At 34.4% G+C, this 19,470-nt stretch overlaps 4 protein-coding genes across 10 annotated transcripts in view; 1 reads left to right on the top strand and 3 right to left on the bottom strand.

Moving 5' to 3' along the window:
• Positions 1 to 1,412, top strand: part of scrib (scribble planar cell polarity protein) — a 313,705-nt gene extending 312,293 nt beyond the window's left edge. For 6 of the 7 annotated variants that reach the window (XM_074177044.1, XM_074177046.1, XM_074177048.1 and 3 more), the window contains one exon: positions 748 to 1,412. In XM_074177044.1, the coding sequence (XP_074033145.1) occupies positions 748 to 981 (234 nt within the window). In that variant the 3' untranslated portion in view covers positions 982 to 1,412. The remainder of the gene's footprint in view (positions 1 to 747) is intronic. The other variant, XR_012465828.1, reaches the window with a different exon arrangement.
• On the bottom strand, positions 1,366 to 11,955 carry Dnali1 (Putative inner dynein arm light chain, axonemal Dnali1). The gene is made up of 5 exons (XM_023165829.2): positions 11,798 to 11,955; positions 11,544 to 11,744; positions 7,290 to 7,470; positions 4,479 to 4,696; positions 1,366 to 1,467 (listed from the first exon to the last, which is right to left on the bottom strand). Exons 1-5 carry the CDS (start codon positions 11,888 to 11,890, stop codon positions 1,432 to 1,434), a joined length of 729 nt encoding a protein of 242 aa, XP_023021597.1. The 5' UTR covers positions 11,891 to 11,955; the 3' UTR covers positions 1,366 to 1,431.
• Positions 11,956 to 14,288: 2,333 nt separating this feature from the next.
• LOC141482977 (uncharacterized) lies at positions 14,289 to 15,907 on the bottom strand. The gene is made up of 2 exons (XM_074177041.1): positions 15,810 to 15,907; positions 14,289 to 14,677 (listed from the first exon to the last, which is right to left on the bottom strand). Exons 1-2 carry the CDS (start codon positions 15,858 to 15,860, stop codon positions 14,300 to 14,302), a joined length of 429 nt encoding a protein of 142 aa, XP_074033142.1. The 5' UTR covers positions 15,861 to 15,907; the 3' UTR covers positions 14,289 to 14,299.
• A 311-nt stretch (positions 15,908 to 16,218) lies between these two features.
• Positions 16,219 to 19,043, bottom strand: LOC141482975 (zinc finger MYM-type protein 1-like). Its single transcript, XM_074177040.1, has 2 exons — positions 16,762 to 19,043; positions 16,219 to 16,459 (listed from the first exon to the last, which is right to left on the bottom strand). Exons 1-2 carry the CDS (start codon positions 18,846 to 18,848, stop codon positions 16,288 to 16,290), a joined length of 2,259 nt encoding a protein of 752 aa, XP_074033141.1. The 5' UTR covers positions 18,849 to 19,043; the 3' UTR covers positions 16,219 to 16,287.
• Positions 19,044 to 19,470: the final 427 nt, after the last annotated feature.

The raw sequence follows: 19,470 nt of genomic DNA, 5'->3' as shown, positions 1-19,470 counted from the left end.
GACTTTTCAACTTACTCTGAACGAATTCATCCCTTTCTCAGAATTTACCCATGGGGATGATTTATTGCCTGGCCAATTGAATCACTCTTCTATTTAAAAAATTAATGAATTCGATAAAATATTGATATTTTTTTTCTATAGAATATAAACCGCAGCTACTACACAAGTCATAGCAATCTGCTACAGATCCTGTATCACGATTCACAAAATATCATTTTCCGAAAATGTATGCTAGCTAGAAACCGCAAACAATCTCAACAAATTCAAAATTAAATTGAGAAAATCGTTTGCAATAATTTCCGCTTCAATAAAACTAAATTCACATAGTATACAATGTTTTATTCTCCATGGTTCATGCGTCTATCATTATTTATATTGTTACCTGAGGACACACCTTTAAAATCATTATCATTATCATTAATGATTTTAAGAAATACAGTTGAAAAATTATTTGTTATGTACTGTACTAATTTTATATTGACTTTTACAATTAAATTTCATTAGGATATTACTGGAATAAAGCAAACTAGTATTAAATAAAAATCACAACAGACACCTATTCTATTTTAGCAGCCAGGAAAATCGTTCCGATTATTGTATATACCTGCAGTTCGAATAAATAATTTTTAGAATTTGTGAAAAATTTAATTGAAGTCATAGATTTTGCAACATTGAATTTTGCATCAAATCAAAATTTGTTACATTTTGCAATCTATTGAAAATTAATAAAATGTAATTCCTTGATAGGTGGAACAAATTCAAGAAAAAATAATTTCTCTAGAACTAACAAAACCGGAAGATTTAAGGCTTGATCTGACCGCCCACAGTCTTGTTTCAAAGGAAGATGATGAAGAAGATGAAGAAAATGTCTCCGAACCGCCAACTCCTACTACAGATCACGAACAAATTCTTGTCTCTTCAGAAGAATCCGTTAATAATAAAAAGAAGCGAAAAAAGCGTTCCAAAAAAGGAAAACACTAATTTGAATTTTGAACCTCATTGTTACAAAAGCGTTTGATTAAATTTTATATATTTTCTAAAAGACTAGGACCAGACAAAAATATTCACCAATACCAATTGTATGTATAATTTCTTTATCCAATAACATCACAGTTGTTTCACCAGGGTGTAAGGTATTCTAAATATAGGGTAAAAAAATGTATTATCTGATTTGTGTAACTAAATTATTGTTTTATTGTACAAAAGTATTCAATTGTAGTTTTACATATTTTATGTATTTTTATCAGTCACATGTATGTACTATAAATATTTCCAAGGCTTTCTGTGCATACCCATTCCATTTTTATACAATTGATTGTTTTATTGGGGTTTCGCAGATTTTTAAATGCAATTGACAATTTAAAATATGCTTTGGATAGGTATTTATATTTTTAATAAATGAATACATTATTTATGTATTTTTATTTATCTTTACTTCTTGGGTGCTATAATTCCTTCTAGTTGAGTCTGAAAAAAATTGTAATACGTTGTAAAAAGTTTTTAACTGAAATCTTTAATATCCTTAAAATTAAAAAATGGTCATTGGATTAGTATGAAAATAACATATATTTTAGGAGAGATTAGTATCTGGTAAAGAAGCTTTTTGGTTTTCTAGTATATTATACAAAAAATGTGTAAAAGAAAGTAAATTAATTCAAAATAAAGTATTTACAAAAATGTGTAGATCATGCACAGAAGTTTCTTTCAGATACAAACTTAAAGAAAAATTCCATCTGGTACAGTTATTCAAATACTGAAATCTTTAATATCCTTAAGATTAAAAAGTTTGTACTCAAGTAATAATGCAATAGAAACCGATATCATTCACAGAAATACTAAACAATATGATATCTGAAAGGATATTGATATTAAAAATATTTTACATAGAAAGTATGTGATCGATAGCTTTGTATGGGTCTATATTACTTGGAAAGTTTCTTTTTTTTTATGAAATGGTTATACTGGATGTTTCAGAAAATACACCTTGTTTGTGAGAAGTTGAATAAATAACAACATATTGAAGACTGAAGACACTTTCAAAACGTTGACGTTGATAAAATCAAGTGATTTAAAAAGTTACAAGTGCAAGCAGATGAAAAGATGTTTATCTAGTTACTTTAATCAGAGTAAACGGGGTGGAATTTATGAAAGGGAGGTACTTTTAGAAGAAAACATTTTCTACTCCATATTCAAAGAAATACAAAGTAATGAAATAACAAAACTCATTAGAAAATAATGTAGTAGATAAGAAAGACACACCACCAAACATTTATAATTGAAATAATTATCAATACATAAGAAAAATGTAACTGATAGCTGTATATACGTGAAAAATAATTCCGAAAAAACTATTATTGAGGGTCTTTGTTAACGAAATAGAACGAAAAACAATTATTTTTATAAATCATGTCTGTGACCAGTGATTTTGGTGTATTATTAATATATTGTGGCGTGCTTCACTTGATGTTTTGTATTTACTTTTTTTGAAAGGTTCATAGGTAAAATGGTATACCCATTTTAAGAATCATGTCAAACATTTATTGGAAAAAGTATTGGATTATTAGGCCAAAACAATAACTCTCAGCTCCTCATCAGCACTATTTTGACAGATGATTCTCTCAAAATTGTCATACTTTTCCTTATTATTGAAGTTTTATATTATTGACGCATTAATGCGAAAACAGAAAGACAAAAACTCATATCTGCGAAAACATATTATCCTTTCAAGAATACAACTAACATAAAATTCAAGTAACCAAATTCAAAATGAACATGTTCCTTTGGTTTGTATCTAAAAGATGTATTTTTGTTTAGGATCTACACATTTATCTAAACTTTTTGGGGAGCTTTCCACTCTACACAATGAATATGTAGGCACATGAAAAGTCGATAAATGACCCTGGATATTTCCATCCAAAGTAGCTATTATATTCTCTTGAAAACTATATGAACCAGTTTCAGTGCTTCTGCCATTCATGAATCCGTGCTGATTTGCAGATAGCAACCTATTCACAGTTTGAAATTAAAGCAGTTGATTTTTTATATTCCACTCATGAAGCTCACCATAACTTGCCAAATAAATGACTTATTCCTTCGTAGTTTTCAATGGAGTGTGGGTCATCCTTTTTATAAACTGGTTTTATAAGCGATAACTAATGTTTGTTCGGGAAAAATCTCTTGTTCAACACATAAATTTATTAAATATGCCAGGATATGACTCTGTTCATGACCCCACCTCTCAAGTAGATTATTTATCCCAACATGCCGACATTAGTGTGTATTTAATGATATTTATCAGATTTCAAATTAGTTTGATTACCTCTATTTAACTAATAATGTGATTTATTTGAATATGATTGAAAATTTATATCTTCGTTTGTTTGAAGGTGGTTGACAATGTTTCATGGTGCATTTCATCACCACGGACTTCCATTGTCTAATATAAATTGATTTGAAATACCTGAAGGAATATGTAAAAAATTGAAAAGATTAACTGAAAAAACAATTTTATTAAGCAAAAAACTGAAATTACAATGAAATAACATACAAGCAACAATCGAAAAACCATCCAAAAAAAACTGAACTATTAACACGAGCTGAAAAAATTAAAAAATTATCAACAAAAAATGAAAATTAGAAATATAAATTTAAAAGATTCCAAACCAAGTTACTTCACGACGTTTCGATTGTTAGTATCCACAATCGTCTTCGGCTGATAACTGGACTTATTCCTTTCACCTATCCCTCATTGTTTTTTTAGCGGTAGCTGATCGTTTGGCGGAAGTTGGTCATTTTCCGCTTGATTAGAGGTTTTCATATGATACGTATCTCTACGCTAACTTGGCTAAATGTGTTGTTGGCAACATATATGCGGCTCCTTTGAATTTTCTTTCAACTCAGTGATCCTCCTTGTGGATGATATCAGCTTGAGCCCATGATCAGCTCCCGCTGAAAACCCGATGAAGCGGAGATAGGAAAGAGGGGATAGGTGAAAGCAGTCGAATGACCTGTGAATAGTCAGATGTCGAAGGAATAAGTCCAATTATCATCCGAAGACGATTGTGGATATTACCAATCGAAACGTCGTGAAGTAACTTGGTTTGAAATATTTTAATTTTAATATTTCAATATTCATTTCTTGTTGATAATTTTTTCAGTTCGTGTTGAAGTTTCATTTTTTTTGTTTTTTTTTTTGGTTGTTGCTTGTATGTTATTTCATTGTAATTTCAGCTTTTTGCTTAATAACATTGTTTTTTCAGCGAATCTTTTTAATTTTTCACATATTCTTTCAGGGATTTCAAATCAATTTATATTAGACAATGGAAGTCTGACCTGATGAAATGCAATTTATATCTTTTTGAGTGGCAGAAGATGTTGGGATAAAGTAAGTTTTGAAAATCAAGTTATAAAATGACATTAATTTGAATCATAGTCTGCACCAATATCATTCCAATACAACAAGAAGGTAATGAAATAACCTTTAACTGCTGGTTAGTCTTTTTCAAAAATGCTATCTCCTCTGTATGCTTTCGTTCCTCAGCCAGCCTGGTCTCAGCTGCTCTACGATCGGCCTGTTCTGCTTTTTGTTTCAATTCGGTTATCTGCTGCTCTAGGTCACGTTTTTCATTCTTCAAGATATCCACATCTTTAAATAAGTCCGACTTACCTTGCTCTGCTTGAAGGGCTTTTCTCATTCCTGAAAATGAGACAAACGGGTATAAAAAACTTTTACAATTGATTACAGGCTTAATCAATTAAGAATATTTAAGATATTTTTACTCCAAATAGATGAACTTCAATAATTTCGAGTATAGTGTAGAGGTCAATTCACTTTCTCGATTTGATTCAGAAAGTAGAACCAAGACTGAAATTTTATAGTTCTTCCAACTTTTCCCATTACAATGAGTAATGCTGTCTGTGACATCAGCATTCTATCACTGCTTCTTGTAAATACTCTGAGAAATCTGAAATCATATAGGTATATTCTCAATGAGATTTTTCTACTCGTTCCAAAAGTATGATTTTGAAGCCCCAATTTTGAATGTAGCTTGACTTTTACTCTCTTAAAATTTAAAATACTCAAACTACATAGTCAACCAAAAAGTTACGGAATAAAAGTTCTCCCCAAAACCACAGCAAAATAGGGTACTTTGGAAAGTTATATCAAATGATCATCTAATGTACGCATTCTTCTGATGATGCTAATTTAGTTAGCGAAACACACCTCAGGAGACAGTATTTTTGTGTGCAAAAAGTATTTTGAATAGATTATATCAGAGAGTCAAGCGGTTCTGAAAGCCCTACTTGTGGGTGTGAATTAACTTGGGACGGCAATGCAAAAAATTCCGAGACAACTGGGGCTGAGAGAAATCAAATATCTTTATGTGGGTGATATGTCACAAGGAAATCAAGTAATAGTAAAAAAAGAATCGAAAGAAGATGAACTCAAACTGAGAGGACAAGAACTGAAAGAACAAGTATAGGAATATAGGCTTTCCCGGCTGGCGTCAATGTTTTGGTTGGTTTTCGGGTTTGCCGTGGTCTTCTTTGGTTAAAATCTCCAAATGTTTCAACTGCAACTGCGGTAGTCATTTTCGGTAGCGTGGTCGAATCAGGTACTCTTCCTGACGTATCAACTGAAACTTAGTTGATACGTCAAGGAAAGTTGTAAAGAGAAAATTTGACTTTATCAATCATCAAAAATACTTGTTAAGAAATGTATCATTTATTTGTGGAAATCATGAGATACATGTATACAATTTTAGAGTTCCAATCTAGTAAACATCGTCTATTTCATTTTCTTGATAATTCTGAATCTCATTGCATAGTTGGTGTAGTCTAAAGAAGAAATAAATGAATTTTCCATAATCACTATTAATTTTCAGCCCTTGGATTTTCCAAGGAGCGTGAGTTATCCAACCGTCACGAACGTTTTATCTGGTTTGGAGTCCTTATGGATCTCCAAATACCGTCTTTTGCTGCCGACCAGTTTTTGAGAAAGTTTAACATATACTTCTCGAATAAGTCAGAGTTGATTTCCCTTACAAAGATAACTTATTTTTGGAGACCAACCTGATACCTTGTTTTTTCCCTTTTGAAATATATATACATGCATAAAGTTTTAAAAATCATTTTGTGTAGCCATGATGAAAGTCATATGAATAGTTTCTTTATAAGAAATAGTTTCTTTATAGTTTCTTTTGTAAGATCCTAGTGCAGCTGCAGCAGTGTTGTAATTTCATTTGTTATGTTACCGGATAATAAACTTTTTTATAAAGAAAACTATAAATGCTTTCTAGCTATCATATATTTTTGAGATCTTAGTCTGAAACGACGATTAGATTCATTATCGACTCAGGAATATTTTTATTTTTTGATTTTAGTGAATTAAAATGAAGTGGCGCCCCATCCATAAAAAATAAAACAAAACACGACCGCTGCTCTCCCAATAATATTGACTGCAATTTGTTGCCTTTTTTTTGAAATTCTCTCTTAGGCGTCGAATATAGATCACCATAAATAATATTATCTGAAAAAGGTGATAGACTACGCCACTAAAGATGACTGCCGCAATTGCGGTTAGATTAGAAAGCGAGTACAACCATAGAGATGCTGTGTGGAATACAAAGTATCACCAAGAAGATGCCGCGTGGTTATTTCAACCATAGAGGTTGAAGGGAATCTGCCCGAAATTATAGAGAAGATGGCAAAGCCCGTACTTTGTAAACAAGAAGTTTAACGAATTGGTCTATCGTATCCAGCTAACATCAAGATCAAACCACCAGTAGTTAACATCGAAAGACCCCCTTGAATAATGGAAATGATTCTCCCACATGGTTGAACAAGAATCAAGCAGATGAGTTATCCAGGACGGAATAACGGGAAGAGGGGTATCTACATGTCACTCAGCGCCTTGGTCGTTACCCCTCCGCCAATGGCGTACGACTGACCAACCGGCTAAGTAAAAGTCATTGTCCTATAAATAACTCATTTCTAGCGTCTAAGAAGTAGGTAGTGTGATTTTCCATATGTGAAACTGCAAACATACCTAATAGGAGCATAGGTATATGCGATATATTATTATAAACACGCCAATACCTAAGCAGAACAGATCTCAATTGATAAAATATAAAATCATAAGAATGGAAAATATGAACACATGGTGAGTATTTCGAATACTGTATTAGCATTTAAGAAATCTCCTACGCTCTCAGAACTGCCAATAGAAAGAAATTCCTACAAGATCTGTATAATAATAATAATAATAATAATATTTTAAATTTACTTACCAAATGCAACACTACTGCAGTACAATGCTTGATAAGCCTCAATAGTCATCCTCATTTCATCTCTTACCCTAAGAAGTAATAAACCCCTCTCAGCACAATTGATAGTAACCTGACGAATTATTTCATCAAAACATTGCGTGTACAGTTCTCTTCTTACTGGACAAATTCCAGTTTCCCTTGCCTAGCAAAATGAAATAAAAAACTAGCATAAAATCATATTTACGTTTATTGAACAAGAGAATTATTATTTAGGAAATCAGAATTGTTTTTCTTGGGGATTTTCATTTTTTTCCGATTGTGAAAACTCCCGAAAAGGGAGTTTCACAATCGGTACAAATGAAAGGAATATATCCATTCTGCATCTCGTTAGGTTTAGACGATCAAAGATGATTTTTTTCATTAAAAAGATATTATTTAAAATATCTTAAAAAAATTAGAACCGTCTACTAAAATACGTCTTCAATAGGCTTCTGAATTGAAGTTATTTCATATATAGGGACGCCACATTTTCTTTTTCAGAATGAAAAAACTGTTGAGGGATTTATGTTATCATTTATTATTACTTGCCGTAAACAGTAGGTAATGCGAATCCTCTTCAAAATCTCTTAGAACACCTATACATGCATACTTTTTCTTCGGTTATAACTACAAAAACGTAAAAATATTGCATTATTCCTTCATCCATTGACTCTTTCAATTGTACCATATATATTTGAAATCGCCAAAAGTGCATGTTAAATGCTGTAGTATATATATCTTCATGTTAAATAGCGGACAATATATTTGACTACGACAGGGTAGTCAAATAGGTATATTGAATTCCTTCGGGAGGTATATGCAAAGGTGGTACCTAATAAGTGGGGGGAAAGGGGATGAGAAGTCGCTATCGTTAGACATTTTTTGACCTATAGCGTTGTTTGTTCTTATAGGAACCTCATGTGACATTTTTAGAAAAGTCTGCGGAAAACAACAGTTTCAAGGGCGTATACAGGAATTTACAATATATCCGTTGTATATTCATATATGTATATATATATATATATATATATATATATATATATATATATATATCATACATAGTCCTGTCCGTGAAAACCTTCGATTAACATTTCAAACCTTTACGGGGAGATGAGGTCATATCGAGAAGAAGAACTGAGGTACCAAAACATTCAGGTACCAAATTCATCAGGTAATCAAGAACGGTATATATGTACTAACATCATTGTACCCGCACAGTAAGAACTCATCTGAGTTCTTACTGAGTTCAGACGACTTGCGAACACTTTACAAATAATCGCCAGATGATGACAAATGTGATTTTGTCGAAACGTTACGAAATTCATTCCTATTGGGAATGACAATACACCACACGGAACAAACCCGAAGAATAATTTCAACATATTCCTGTCCGTGAAAACCTTCGAAAAATCCACTGCACTAGCATTGGCATTGCGAAGTCAGGCACTGGCCATAATAAATGCCAAAGGATCGTAGAAGCTCTGGATAGGCTAATACAGGCAATAATACTTGAAGTAAATCTACCAGAGCCAATCATGGACTAGACATCAATAACCGCAGAAGACTTCACAGGAATATGATCTACCCGAAATTCCCAAAGGAATTCGTGGAACAAATTACTCCAATTTGTTCTGCACTCCGCAGACCTTCATCGACGTTGAGATTGCAGCAATTCATGAGAATTGGCAGACGCCTCACAATAATTGCGTTTTATAAACTGGTTTAGATTTCGGGACTGAGAAAAATATTTCAAGAAGAGCGAAAAGAAAACTGAGAAAAGTGACATTCAGTGAAGAGGTAACGTTACAAGAACAAATCAATTAACCCTAGGAGACTGTCTCTATATTGAGTTATTGAACAGAGGAAAGAGGACTCCCCAAAAAATACGCTGTTCCAATTGTGGGATACCGGGACATCTACAAATGCCTTATAGGAAATATTGGAGATACCGTAGTCTTCAAAGAAGAGGAAGAAAATGAAAATCGTAGATCCAGGCGCCATAGACCAATGACATCGAAAATATGACGCAGGTTACCAACGCCAGGAAGAAGAGAGGGCCCTTAAAACAACCGTCATATTTGAAAAAATCAATGACAGCGAAGTTCTACTGAAAAAAATTACTCTCTGTGACTAGAGTCACCAACATCAAAAAAATTCATAGAAGAGAAATGTGTAAACAAAAAGAAATGGACCCGAAAGTATTCGAAATGATGCTGGGAAAATCTGTACAACTTACAACGGAGGAAGAACGAAAAGTAAAAGCATTTGAGTATCAAGATGTATTTGCCAGTTAGGTAGAAATAAGGGAAATAATCTACAACATGCTCAAAGAGTCAGCAAATCCATGGCCATCTCCAGTGGTACAAGTGACGAAGAAGAATGGATCTACCTGATTCTGTGTATGCTATAGGCGATTACCTAGGATTGATGGATTAAAGTGGAAAAATATCTTTCGGGAACCCCCTTAGAAAAAGTCGCAGTAGAGATACTTGGACCTTTCCTTGTGACTGACAACGGCAGTATTGATGGATTATTTTTTTAAAATAGCATGAGATTGTTCCTAATGGAAATGAAGAGGCAAGAACGGTAGCAAGGGTCTTCCTCAACACGTGGTTGCCCGACATGCAGTACTTAGAGAGCTACATTCTCATCAGGGACGAAATTTCGAGTCAAGACTGGACGAAAAAGGAATTAATACAAGAATTAGGAATCAAGAAGGCTTCACTTCACAATCAGACCGAAAATGGTAGAATGGCATAATAAAACAATCCGCCAGTACCTGTACACGTTAGTTTCAGAAACCCAGAAATATTGGGATACACTGGTACCGATATTCCTTCTGGAATATAGGAGCACAGTCCACGAAGCAACAGGCTCTTCTCCATATATGTTGATAACTGGAATCGAAACGAAACTACCGCCAGTTTGACATCAAATGGTGATACCTAGAAAACGAATACCGAGTTCATCGAAAAAACAAGGAAGTGACTAGAAAAAATCCATGGATTCCCGGAACAGGTCTACAGATAGCCAGTAAACGGATGAAGATTCGATTAGACACGAAAGCGACAAATACAGTTAAGGAAATGACGTGTGTTTATTCCAGTCCAAGAGGAAAAATAAAATATGCCCAAAAACACAGAAATCGGTGTTGGTCGGTAGTTCAAGCCCTAGTCTGAACGATCGATTTTCACTTGCTATCGTTCAACCCGTGTTAGGAAGCACACGTTAAAACGTAAGACCTCGTTAATCCTTAGCTCACACAAATTTCGATTTCTGAGGATTGTAGTTCATAGGGATGCGTCAGCTGGTTAACGGAAAAACATATTTTGAAAAACAGTTTTTAAAACAGTATATATTCTGTGAGAATTCTGCTGATATTTTTGTTGTTGTTACCATATAAATAAAACAAACTAAGAATACTCTACTTGCAGTAATTATTCATATTATCGCCAATTTTGAAACATCTCTAATATGCAAAAATTAAAGTACTGTAAAATGTGAAAGAATTTTTTCTTGTCACATTTGTCATAAGTATTTATTGCTCAATTTGCAATTTGGAGATTCGTGAAACAACGAAATTGGTGAATTATATGTTAACTCACATTGTGTTGAAGAAATAATGTCTGAACACAGCGTGTGTTCTGTGGTCTTCACTTTTTCAGATATGGAAATGAAAAAATATAATATCCAACATAGTAGCAACTAGCAATATTGCATTCCTCAAAAATATTTTATAATTACAGACCGCATCCATTATTGGCAATTACCAAATTTTCAGATCTATATATCATTTCATTTTCCAGATAGATCTAATTATCCAGTGAACTTGGATTTTCCTGTATGCGTTTTCCAGATTATAAAAATAAATGGTGAATTAGTACATTACTTGTTTGAAGGATGTCTTAGAACCACGAGAAATCTGAAGTTATTTGACTCCTAATAATAGAAATAACAGTGTATCTAATACCACGAACCTTTCAGTGGTCAACGATATGTGTCTGAAGCTTCTCATGATTGATTTCACGATTTGTATAAAGTTTGAAATCATCAACGTTGAAGTATTTGCTACTTCGCAAGTGGAACCTTGCGATACTCGACTTGTTACTGGCTTCTCAGATTTTACCAACATTAACTTTGAAAATGCGGCTCATACCTACTTTTCAATTCATATTATTCTTCTATCTTTCTGTGAATTACAAATTTGTACAAATCTCAATATACTCAGAAACTAACCTGCCTTTGTTGTAGCCTCATATCCAGCTGTTCCTGCAAATTTACAACATCAAGTCTAGTCGCTGGAGTTGTGGATACCTGCTGCCGCCACATCTGTCCATCTTCCTCCCATTCTTTAGGTGGCAAAATGGTATTAAGAATTTCTTCAGTCTCTCTTTTCACATCGGCAGTTAGGGGAGTCTTTTTGGAGGCACTGTCATCCTAAAATTGTTTTTGTTACATGAAGCACGATATGAATTCAAAAATATATTCACTCCGGAAGGTCCAGCTTTTCCATGCTTTGTTACCAATACCGGATTATCATACTTTACTAATGTATTGGGGGATGGTATTATTCTTTCAGCCATTGTAATGAAATGCAAAATGAAACTGTTTATCAATCAAACTTGAAGGAATTGTATCCATGGTAACTGTAATTGGTTCTGAAAATGGCTCTAGTTTAGTATAGTCATTGGAGGTGGAATTGAATTGAATGAGGGGAACACAGCAAGGACTCATTTAACGCCTGGATGAACTTGGTGGATCTGAAGAGCTAGCATAAGTAAACGATGTTTTATAAGCAAATTTCTGTACAATATTTCAATTATTCTATTCAATATTTTTCTTCCTTCAAAAAAAGTTATATTATAATTTTTATATAACAATAGATGTGTTCGATTTAAAAAAATCTGTATATAGTCGTGCGAGGAGATGCAGATTTGATAGCATAGAGTCAATGTAGCGATATATATTTAACGAACGCTCGATTCCATTATTTGTCATTAAAAGTTTTTTTACAACAGATCTGTAATTTATAATTCTCTAAATTATATAAGAATCTGAAATAATTGTTAAAAATATTCAAGAATGACTAGCGTTGAAGAAGACATTATTATATCAACGATACTGTCACCGAAGATGACACTGATGACGACCAAGAGCCAAATATTAAATATTCCATCAAGTTTATGTTTTGCAAAAGATACATAAAACTCAAGCAAATATTTGAAATACAACACAAAAGTGAGAACTAAAAATTTTGTTTGATTCTGTTTTGATCGAAGCAGGTGTCGAAGTGCCACAGAAAATTTTGATTTTATAACGAGAGTTCAAACTATCGACCAGCTATAATCGAGAGTTCAAATTGCCGATTAGCGGTAATCGACTGTTCAAACTGTCGATTATCTATAATCGGCAATTCAAACTGTCGAGTATTGAAAATCGACAGTTCAGACCGTCAATTATAATAGAGAATCAACAGTTCAAAGGGTAGATAATTTACAAGCGATAGTTTCTCTTACAGAGAAGGCTGACATCTGTCAAATTAACACTACTTTCCCATTCGGAAGGACGGAATCTCGACCAGGCGAGTACACAAAATATAGCCTGAGATCAAACTGGCGAGAAAACACGCGTCTCGTATCCAAGGTGTGATGGATTACAGGGCGGCCAACAGATCTTTCAAGTCCGCATTGCGACGAATATCAAACAGCATTACCTTGATAGGATAACAATGCTAGTGGCCGTTAAAAATCAATAGCGAGACGAGCGAGATGCATCTCGAAGTTCCGTGAGAAAACTTGTCTCTTAATCCAACAGCCTCTCTTAGTACCAGCCCTAGTACAGTTCAAAACTTTCAGCAGAGAGCTTCGTGAGCCATTGGCCTAGCGATGTATGGGCAGGGAGGGGCAGCTGCTCCCCCTTAAGGCGCGTACACATCTGGCGAACACATGTGGCCGAAGCCTTTCGACCGAATTCATTCGATAATTCCGGCGTTCGACGGAAAATTTGCTCTGCCGTCCACATTACGGCGAACGAATTCATTTGCAGTCATTCGTTCAGTTTCGCAGGTATTGTTGGCGATTCGTGGCGCGAAAGTTATTTGTTTGATGTAAGTTATAAGAATGACGTCTGATGAGGATATCATTATAGCAAGTGCGATGTATATTATTATTAGTGAGGCGGAGGCCGAAGCAGCGGAAGAACCCCCCAAAAAACGACGAAAACGGCGCTGGTGGACAACATCATTGTTCAAGAGCAGAAGTCGGTACAGAGGAATAGACTTAATTAATGATCTAAAAGCTGAAATGGAATACGGAATGTTTCAAAATTTTTGTAGAATGAATTTAACTGATTTTGAATGGTTATTACATGAAATCGGTCCAAAAATCTCGAAAGAAGATACAAAGTTCAGAGAAGCGATACCGCCGGCAGAAAGGTTAATGGTAACCATGCGATATTTAGCTACTGGTGACTCATATACAAGTTTGATGTATACCTTTAAAATTTCAAAGTAACTCATTTCAAGAATAATACCAGAAGTTTGCTCTGCTATAATTGAGGCTCTTAAAGAATATGTAAAAGTAAGTGAAATAGTTATCTAAAATGCTTTAAGTATTTATTGGAAACGTCTCGAGTTTACATAAAAAACATCAAAAAGTGCCCTAAGTACTATCTGTAAATGAATTTATAAAGCGTGTAATGGACGTCTGCGAATTATCTGTTTGCTGCAGCGTCAGGTTTGATGGGCTCGCCAGAAAAACGGACTCATTTTCAGGAGAAAATGGGCCAATTGATGCTGAAGCTGATGCGAAAGGAGTACTGGTGCTTTGAGTGTCTGAAGAATATTGATTATATGGATTGGGTGTTGTGCTAGGCGTGATACTCGTATAAGTTTGTTGATTGGGTTGAAGGAAATAATATTGTTTATGACCAATGGAACTGATTGAGGACACGTGATGCTCATAAAGACCTTTATCCGCCTTATACAGAATATCTCAAATTAGATGTTCCACCTCGCTTTGTGTATGAACGCTGTATTTTCTATGCTTCGCCGCCACATGCTCTCCAAAAATTGTGCTATCGTCTCTCGGTTTTCTACTTGCAATAGTTTCTTGTAATATTTGATATGCTTCCTGCCCTCTAGAGGTAGCTGTCCCACTGCTTGTCCCACGTTCCCCAGAAGACACAGGTAGTACTCGTTTGACTTTCTTGGGAGATTTAAAATCTGATTTTTTTTTGAGCGTTGTTCGTTCTGGTACTTCTGTTTCTTGTGTGTCATTATTATTTGCGTTACTAACAGTATCTTCTTCCTCTTCCGTTTCTTCCTTCTCCTCCTCTTCTACTGGATGTTGACTCCTTGGTCGAACCATCTCCTGGAAAGTTTTTGGTTTTAGAATTTTTTACACTATTGTTTTTGTTTTTATTTTTAGATGCCTACAACTGAAGAAGAATGGCGATATATTGCGGAAAATTATGAAGCTCAATGGAATTTTCCTCACTGCCTTGGTGCCATAGATGGTAGACACTGCATACTACAGGCCCCAATACACAGTGGCAGTGACTATTTTAATTATAAATCAAATTTTAGTATAGTTTTGTTGGGAGTTGCTGATCCAAACTATTGCTTTTTGTTTGCTGATGTTGGCTGCCAAGGCAGGATTTCTGATGGAGGTGTACTAAAAAACTCCATGTTCTGGAAAAAACTTCAAAACTATGAGCTTCATCTACCACCTGATGACATTCTACCTAATGGAGATGTGAAAGTTCCTTATGTATTTGTAGGAGATGATGCTTTTAGCCTTAGTGAGCATTTAATGAAAGGGTATCCAGTAGAACAGAAAAAAGGTTCTAAGAATTTTTAACTATAGACTCAGTAGAGCAAGGCGTATTGTTGAAAATGTTTTCGGCATCATGTCAGCTGTTTTTAGAGTTTTGAGAAAAGTGATGCTACTATCACCTGAAAAAGCAACTTTGGTAGTTTTAGCATGCGTCTATTTACACAACTTCTTACGAAAGAGTAAACATTCCCGCAAGAATTACACACCACCAGGGACATTTGATGAGGAAAAAGATGGAAAGATCATTCCTGGACTCTGGAGGCAGGGAAACGAAAATAGAAATGCAGAGTCCTTTCTTCCAATACTTAAGATAGGACCAAAAAGTTCGGTAAATTGTGAAGCAATTGGAAATAAATTTGCTTCATATTTTATGTGCGAAGGTTGCGTGAGTTGGCAGAATACACATGCATAAATATTATTCGACGAATAATAATAAACTTCCATCTTATTACTGCCTAGACACTGCGGTCTTAAAAATGCCCTCCCTATTTTTTTTCCAATAATACCTAAGTATGGAGTTAAATTCTCATTTTTTCAAGTTTATATCTCATTTATGTTCAAACGAAGAAAAGGGAGATTTTTTTCGGTCGTACTGTATACAATACGTCATAATATTTGCATATGTAGGAATATTTCATTTCATAAAAGAATAAATATTTTGACTTACCTCAGTGTTTTTAGTTTCTTTTGGTATAAACTTATCCATCAAGAAAAGCATATCTTTGAAAGCGAACCAGCTAGATTTAAAAATTGTGTCGGTTCCTGAGCCAGGACCGGATTAGCAACTATTTACGCCCTAGGCCAGAGATCTGCATTACGCCCCCTCCCAGCAGACGTTCGGGGGGGGGGGGGATGGCATTTTCGGCATATTAAATGGTGCGCCCTTCCTTTCCGGCAAAACTAAAAAAATTGTGTGAGAGATTACAATATCTCGGTTATTATTTAGATTATCAGTGATCTTACACATTCATTTTCAAGAAAATAATTTAAATCAATCAGTCAATAACAGCGAAATTCCAAAATGTGTTAAAAGGAAATACAGAAAAGGTTATGTTGAAAAATAAAACACACTACACTACTTAATTAACACAAACATTTATTAACACAACACGGTATTTACTAACGAAATGACTTTTAACATCGTTTTAAAATTTCCTCTTCCTGGCTTTGGACCAGGCAAACGATTGGATGGTGTTGGTGAAATCTAATGTTTTGGTTACATCATTTTCAATATTGAGGAGAGCGAGAGAGTTGAGCTTTGTTTGGGTCATGTTTGACCTATGGTATTCCTTGATCCTTTTTAAGCAGGAAAATGACCTAAAAATACAATTAAATTGTGACACTTATAAAAAAAATTATACAGAAAACAAAGTAATAAAAAAGTAGACTATTCAATTTTATGAAGTGATTAAAGATTCATAAAAAATGTAGTATATTAGAAAGTTAGAGTAATTTGTGGAATCTTACTTTCCCATTGAAAACTGTGTGTGATCCCAAGAAGCTGACAAAGTACAAAGTAGACTTTGTTTAATATTTGTTTACGTTATTTTAGTTTGGATTAAAATCTAGAGCATTGAAATTATAATACAAAGTAAACGGTTTGTTATTATTTGACTTACCTCTCGGCCGATGCGTTTGTTACTGGAGTACAAATAAACATTCTTAGCAAAATTTCGACATTTGGATAGATATCTTCCAATTTGTTTCCTATGATCCACTTGTACAAAGACAACGGCTTTTTATTTTTATTTTCTATTTTGTTTGTTGACATGTGCGACCTCAGGTGGACAAGTTCATCAAAGATTGCCGGCTCTAAATCATTTTCAAATACACTGAGAAGTTTGTTAACCACAACTTCAATTTCTTCTGTCGTGAGATCTGAGAGTTTGATTATTGCAACGAACCTTGTAACAAATTCCTCATAGGCATGCATTCTTGCTGTAAGTTCTTGTTTAACTTTATCAATTATCGGAATAAATGTGTTAACTCTAAAGCTGTCTCTTCCAGTAGTAAAAGAAACTTCGCCATCTCGAGTCTCATCATCTTGAAGTTTTCTTGTTTTGTTACGTCTGTTATCATACTCATAAATTTTGGTTTCACTAACATCAAGTGCTTTGTTTTCATAAATGTCAAACTGATTTCTGAGCTCTTCAAAGAAGGATATCAGTGAGTTGAAAACTTCTGTTACGGCCAGTGCATCAGTGTCTTCATTTTGCACATATTTGTTAACCTTATTGAGCCTGAAAAAAATAGTACCCCATAACTTGACAATTATAGCTGTTTCCAAGCGGTTCAATCTGCTTAGTAGGCCTTTAGCTTCTGCTCGAGTGTTAGCCTTCTGATCTGTGTCACTTTCCAATATTTCTAGAGCTCTGATAATTGCAGGCCATTCTTCTTGTAAGGCTCTTAAAGCGTCATGTCTAGCAGACCATCTTGTTGTGGAAAGGCTTTTGGTTGTTAGTGTTGTGTTTTTGCAATTATTTAACACCGCCCATCTATGTGTAGAGCTAGAAAAAAAATTATACAGCTCTTGAAGCAGAGTAAATAGTGACACTGCCTCAATACAAGAATCTACGGCGTGAGTCCCAACTAGGTTTAGAGAGTGTCCTGCACACGAGATATATGATGCCTCCTCTAATATATAGTCTGTAACTTTCTTGCCAAGGAGCTCAATATACTCATCACAAATAGTGGATGAAAGATAGGAAATATGTCCTATACCAGGGTTTCCATACTTTCTGATATGTTCACGCAAAAAGGGATCAAATTCAGCAAGGACTTCTAGTAACATCATGTAGTTTCCATTCGAGTTGGAACCAAATAACTCTGTTGACCCCCTAAATGGCAATCCTCGTGAAGCTAGAGCTTTTATGACCACAACAACTCTTTGTAGTAGCATTTGCCAGGAATTCATTTCTTGATCAATCATTTCAGTCAATTGGGAATCAACCTTTCCTAGTTTCTCCCCTCTGTCTTTTGAAGTGATTGTATTGTTTTTGTGTGAAACTGAGTTTTCGTGCTCTTTTAGCCTTGCTGTAACATTTTTCCAGTCACTAAAGCCATTTTTCACAAAAGATGATTCCAACTGAGATTCTGAATGGAAAAGACGGCAAGGGCCACAAAAAACTGCACATTTGCTTTCAGAGTAGACGAGCCATGCTCTATTTTGTTTTTCCCCATTTGCTGAATGTCTATAAAAATGTGCACTTGAAAAACTCCAAAAACGGTTGCCATATTCCTTCTTTGCCTTTGAGAAATTTCCTTCTTTATTTTGAATTATTCCATGTTGAGACACGTAATCACGTAGTTCATTATTTACAACCCAGTTTGCTGGATCGGGATCAAAACAAAATGGTTCAAGTTCAGGTTCATGTTCTAGTGGTGTTGGCTTATCAATGCTATTTGAAGGGCTCTCAGGGTCGGGGTCTCTCTGTGGTTCGGATTCAAATGCTAAAGATCTTGTGTCCGGTTCCGGCGGTTCCGTTTCTGTTCCTGAAGTAAAAGACTGCAGGTGAACAGAGGTACTAGTACTACTAGGAGTACTGGTGTCCAAAAATAAACCGTCATCTTTTTTGGTTTGGGTCTTATCTTGTTCTTTAGACAGCCAATTTTTCATTGTCCCAGAGAACTTCTTGCTCTCTTCTGTTTTCAATTTAGCTCTTTTTCTGAATTCAGCCCCAGATAGGCGTTTTTTTGGTTGGCTCATTTTAATACCTGCATAAAAACCACGATATTATTAGTACCACATATAACAAGGAATTGGAACTGATTTGACTTTAAATGTAATGTATTCATATTTTCATCATATACTACTGTAATCTATTTGGCTTCGTGCTTCGTCCTGTCCAAACTGACCGACTACCTAACTCATACATAATAAACGCACAGTCGCACAGTACAGTATTATTTTTTATTTAGCAAATGGCAAAACTGAGGCACAAATTTGATAAATTCGTCAAAGACTGATTTTATGACTATTATAATTATAAATATTATATATTATATAAATGTAATAGTTATAATTATAAAAGTTATATATTATATAGCTATTATATTTTATAATTATGACTTAATAGTATTATACTATATAATATTATAAATTTTAATAAAATATTATAAAATAAAAAATTAGGTATTTTATGAATTGTTTTAAAAACTTACCTTAGCCGTTTAGAAATGGGTAGAATCCAACAAGAAGGATACTTCGTAATTGTAATGCGTAATGCACAACAAAATCACCAAACGATAACCTAACCTCACACCACACGCACTTGATAGCTTGTTACTGACTACTGTTCGCAGAGGTCACAGAGGGCGTGGGTTCGGCG

The sequence above is a fragment of the Leptinotarsa decemlineata genome, unplaced genomic scaffold (genome assembly GCF_025532065.1).
Source record: "Leptinotarsa decemlineata unplaced genomic scaffold, Ldec_3_MD MMD2_tig00002159_RagTag_RagTag, whole genome shotgun sequence".
Taxonomy (NCBI): Eukaryota; Metazoa; Arthropoda; class Insecta; order Coleoptera; family Chrysomelidae; genus Leptinotarsa; species Leptinotarsa decemlineata.
The sequence above is the reverse complement of the archived record's forward strand: the minus strand, read 5'-3'. Positions and strand labels throughout refer to the sequence as shown.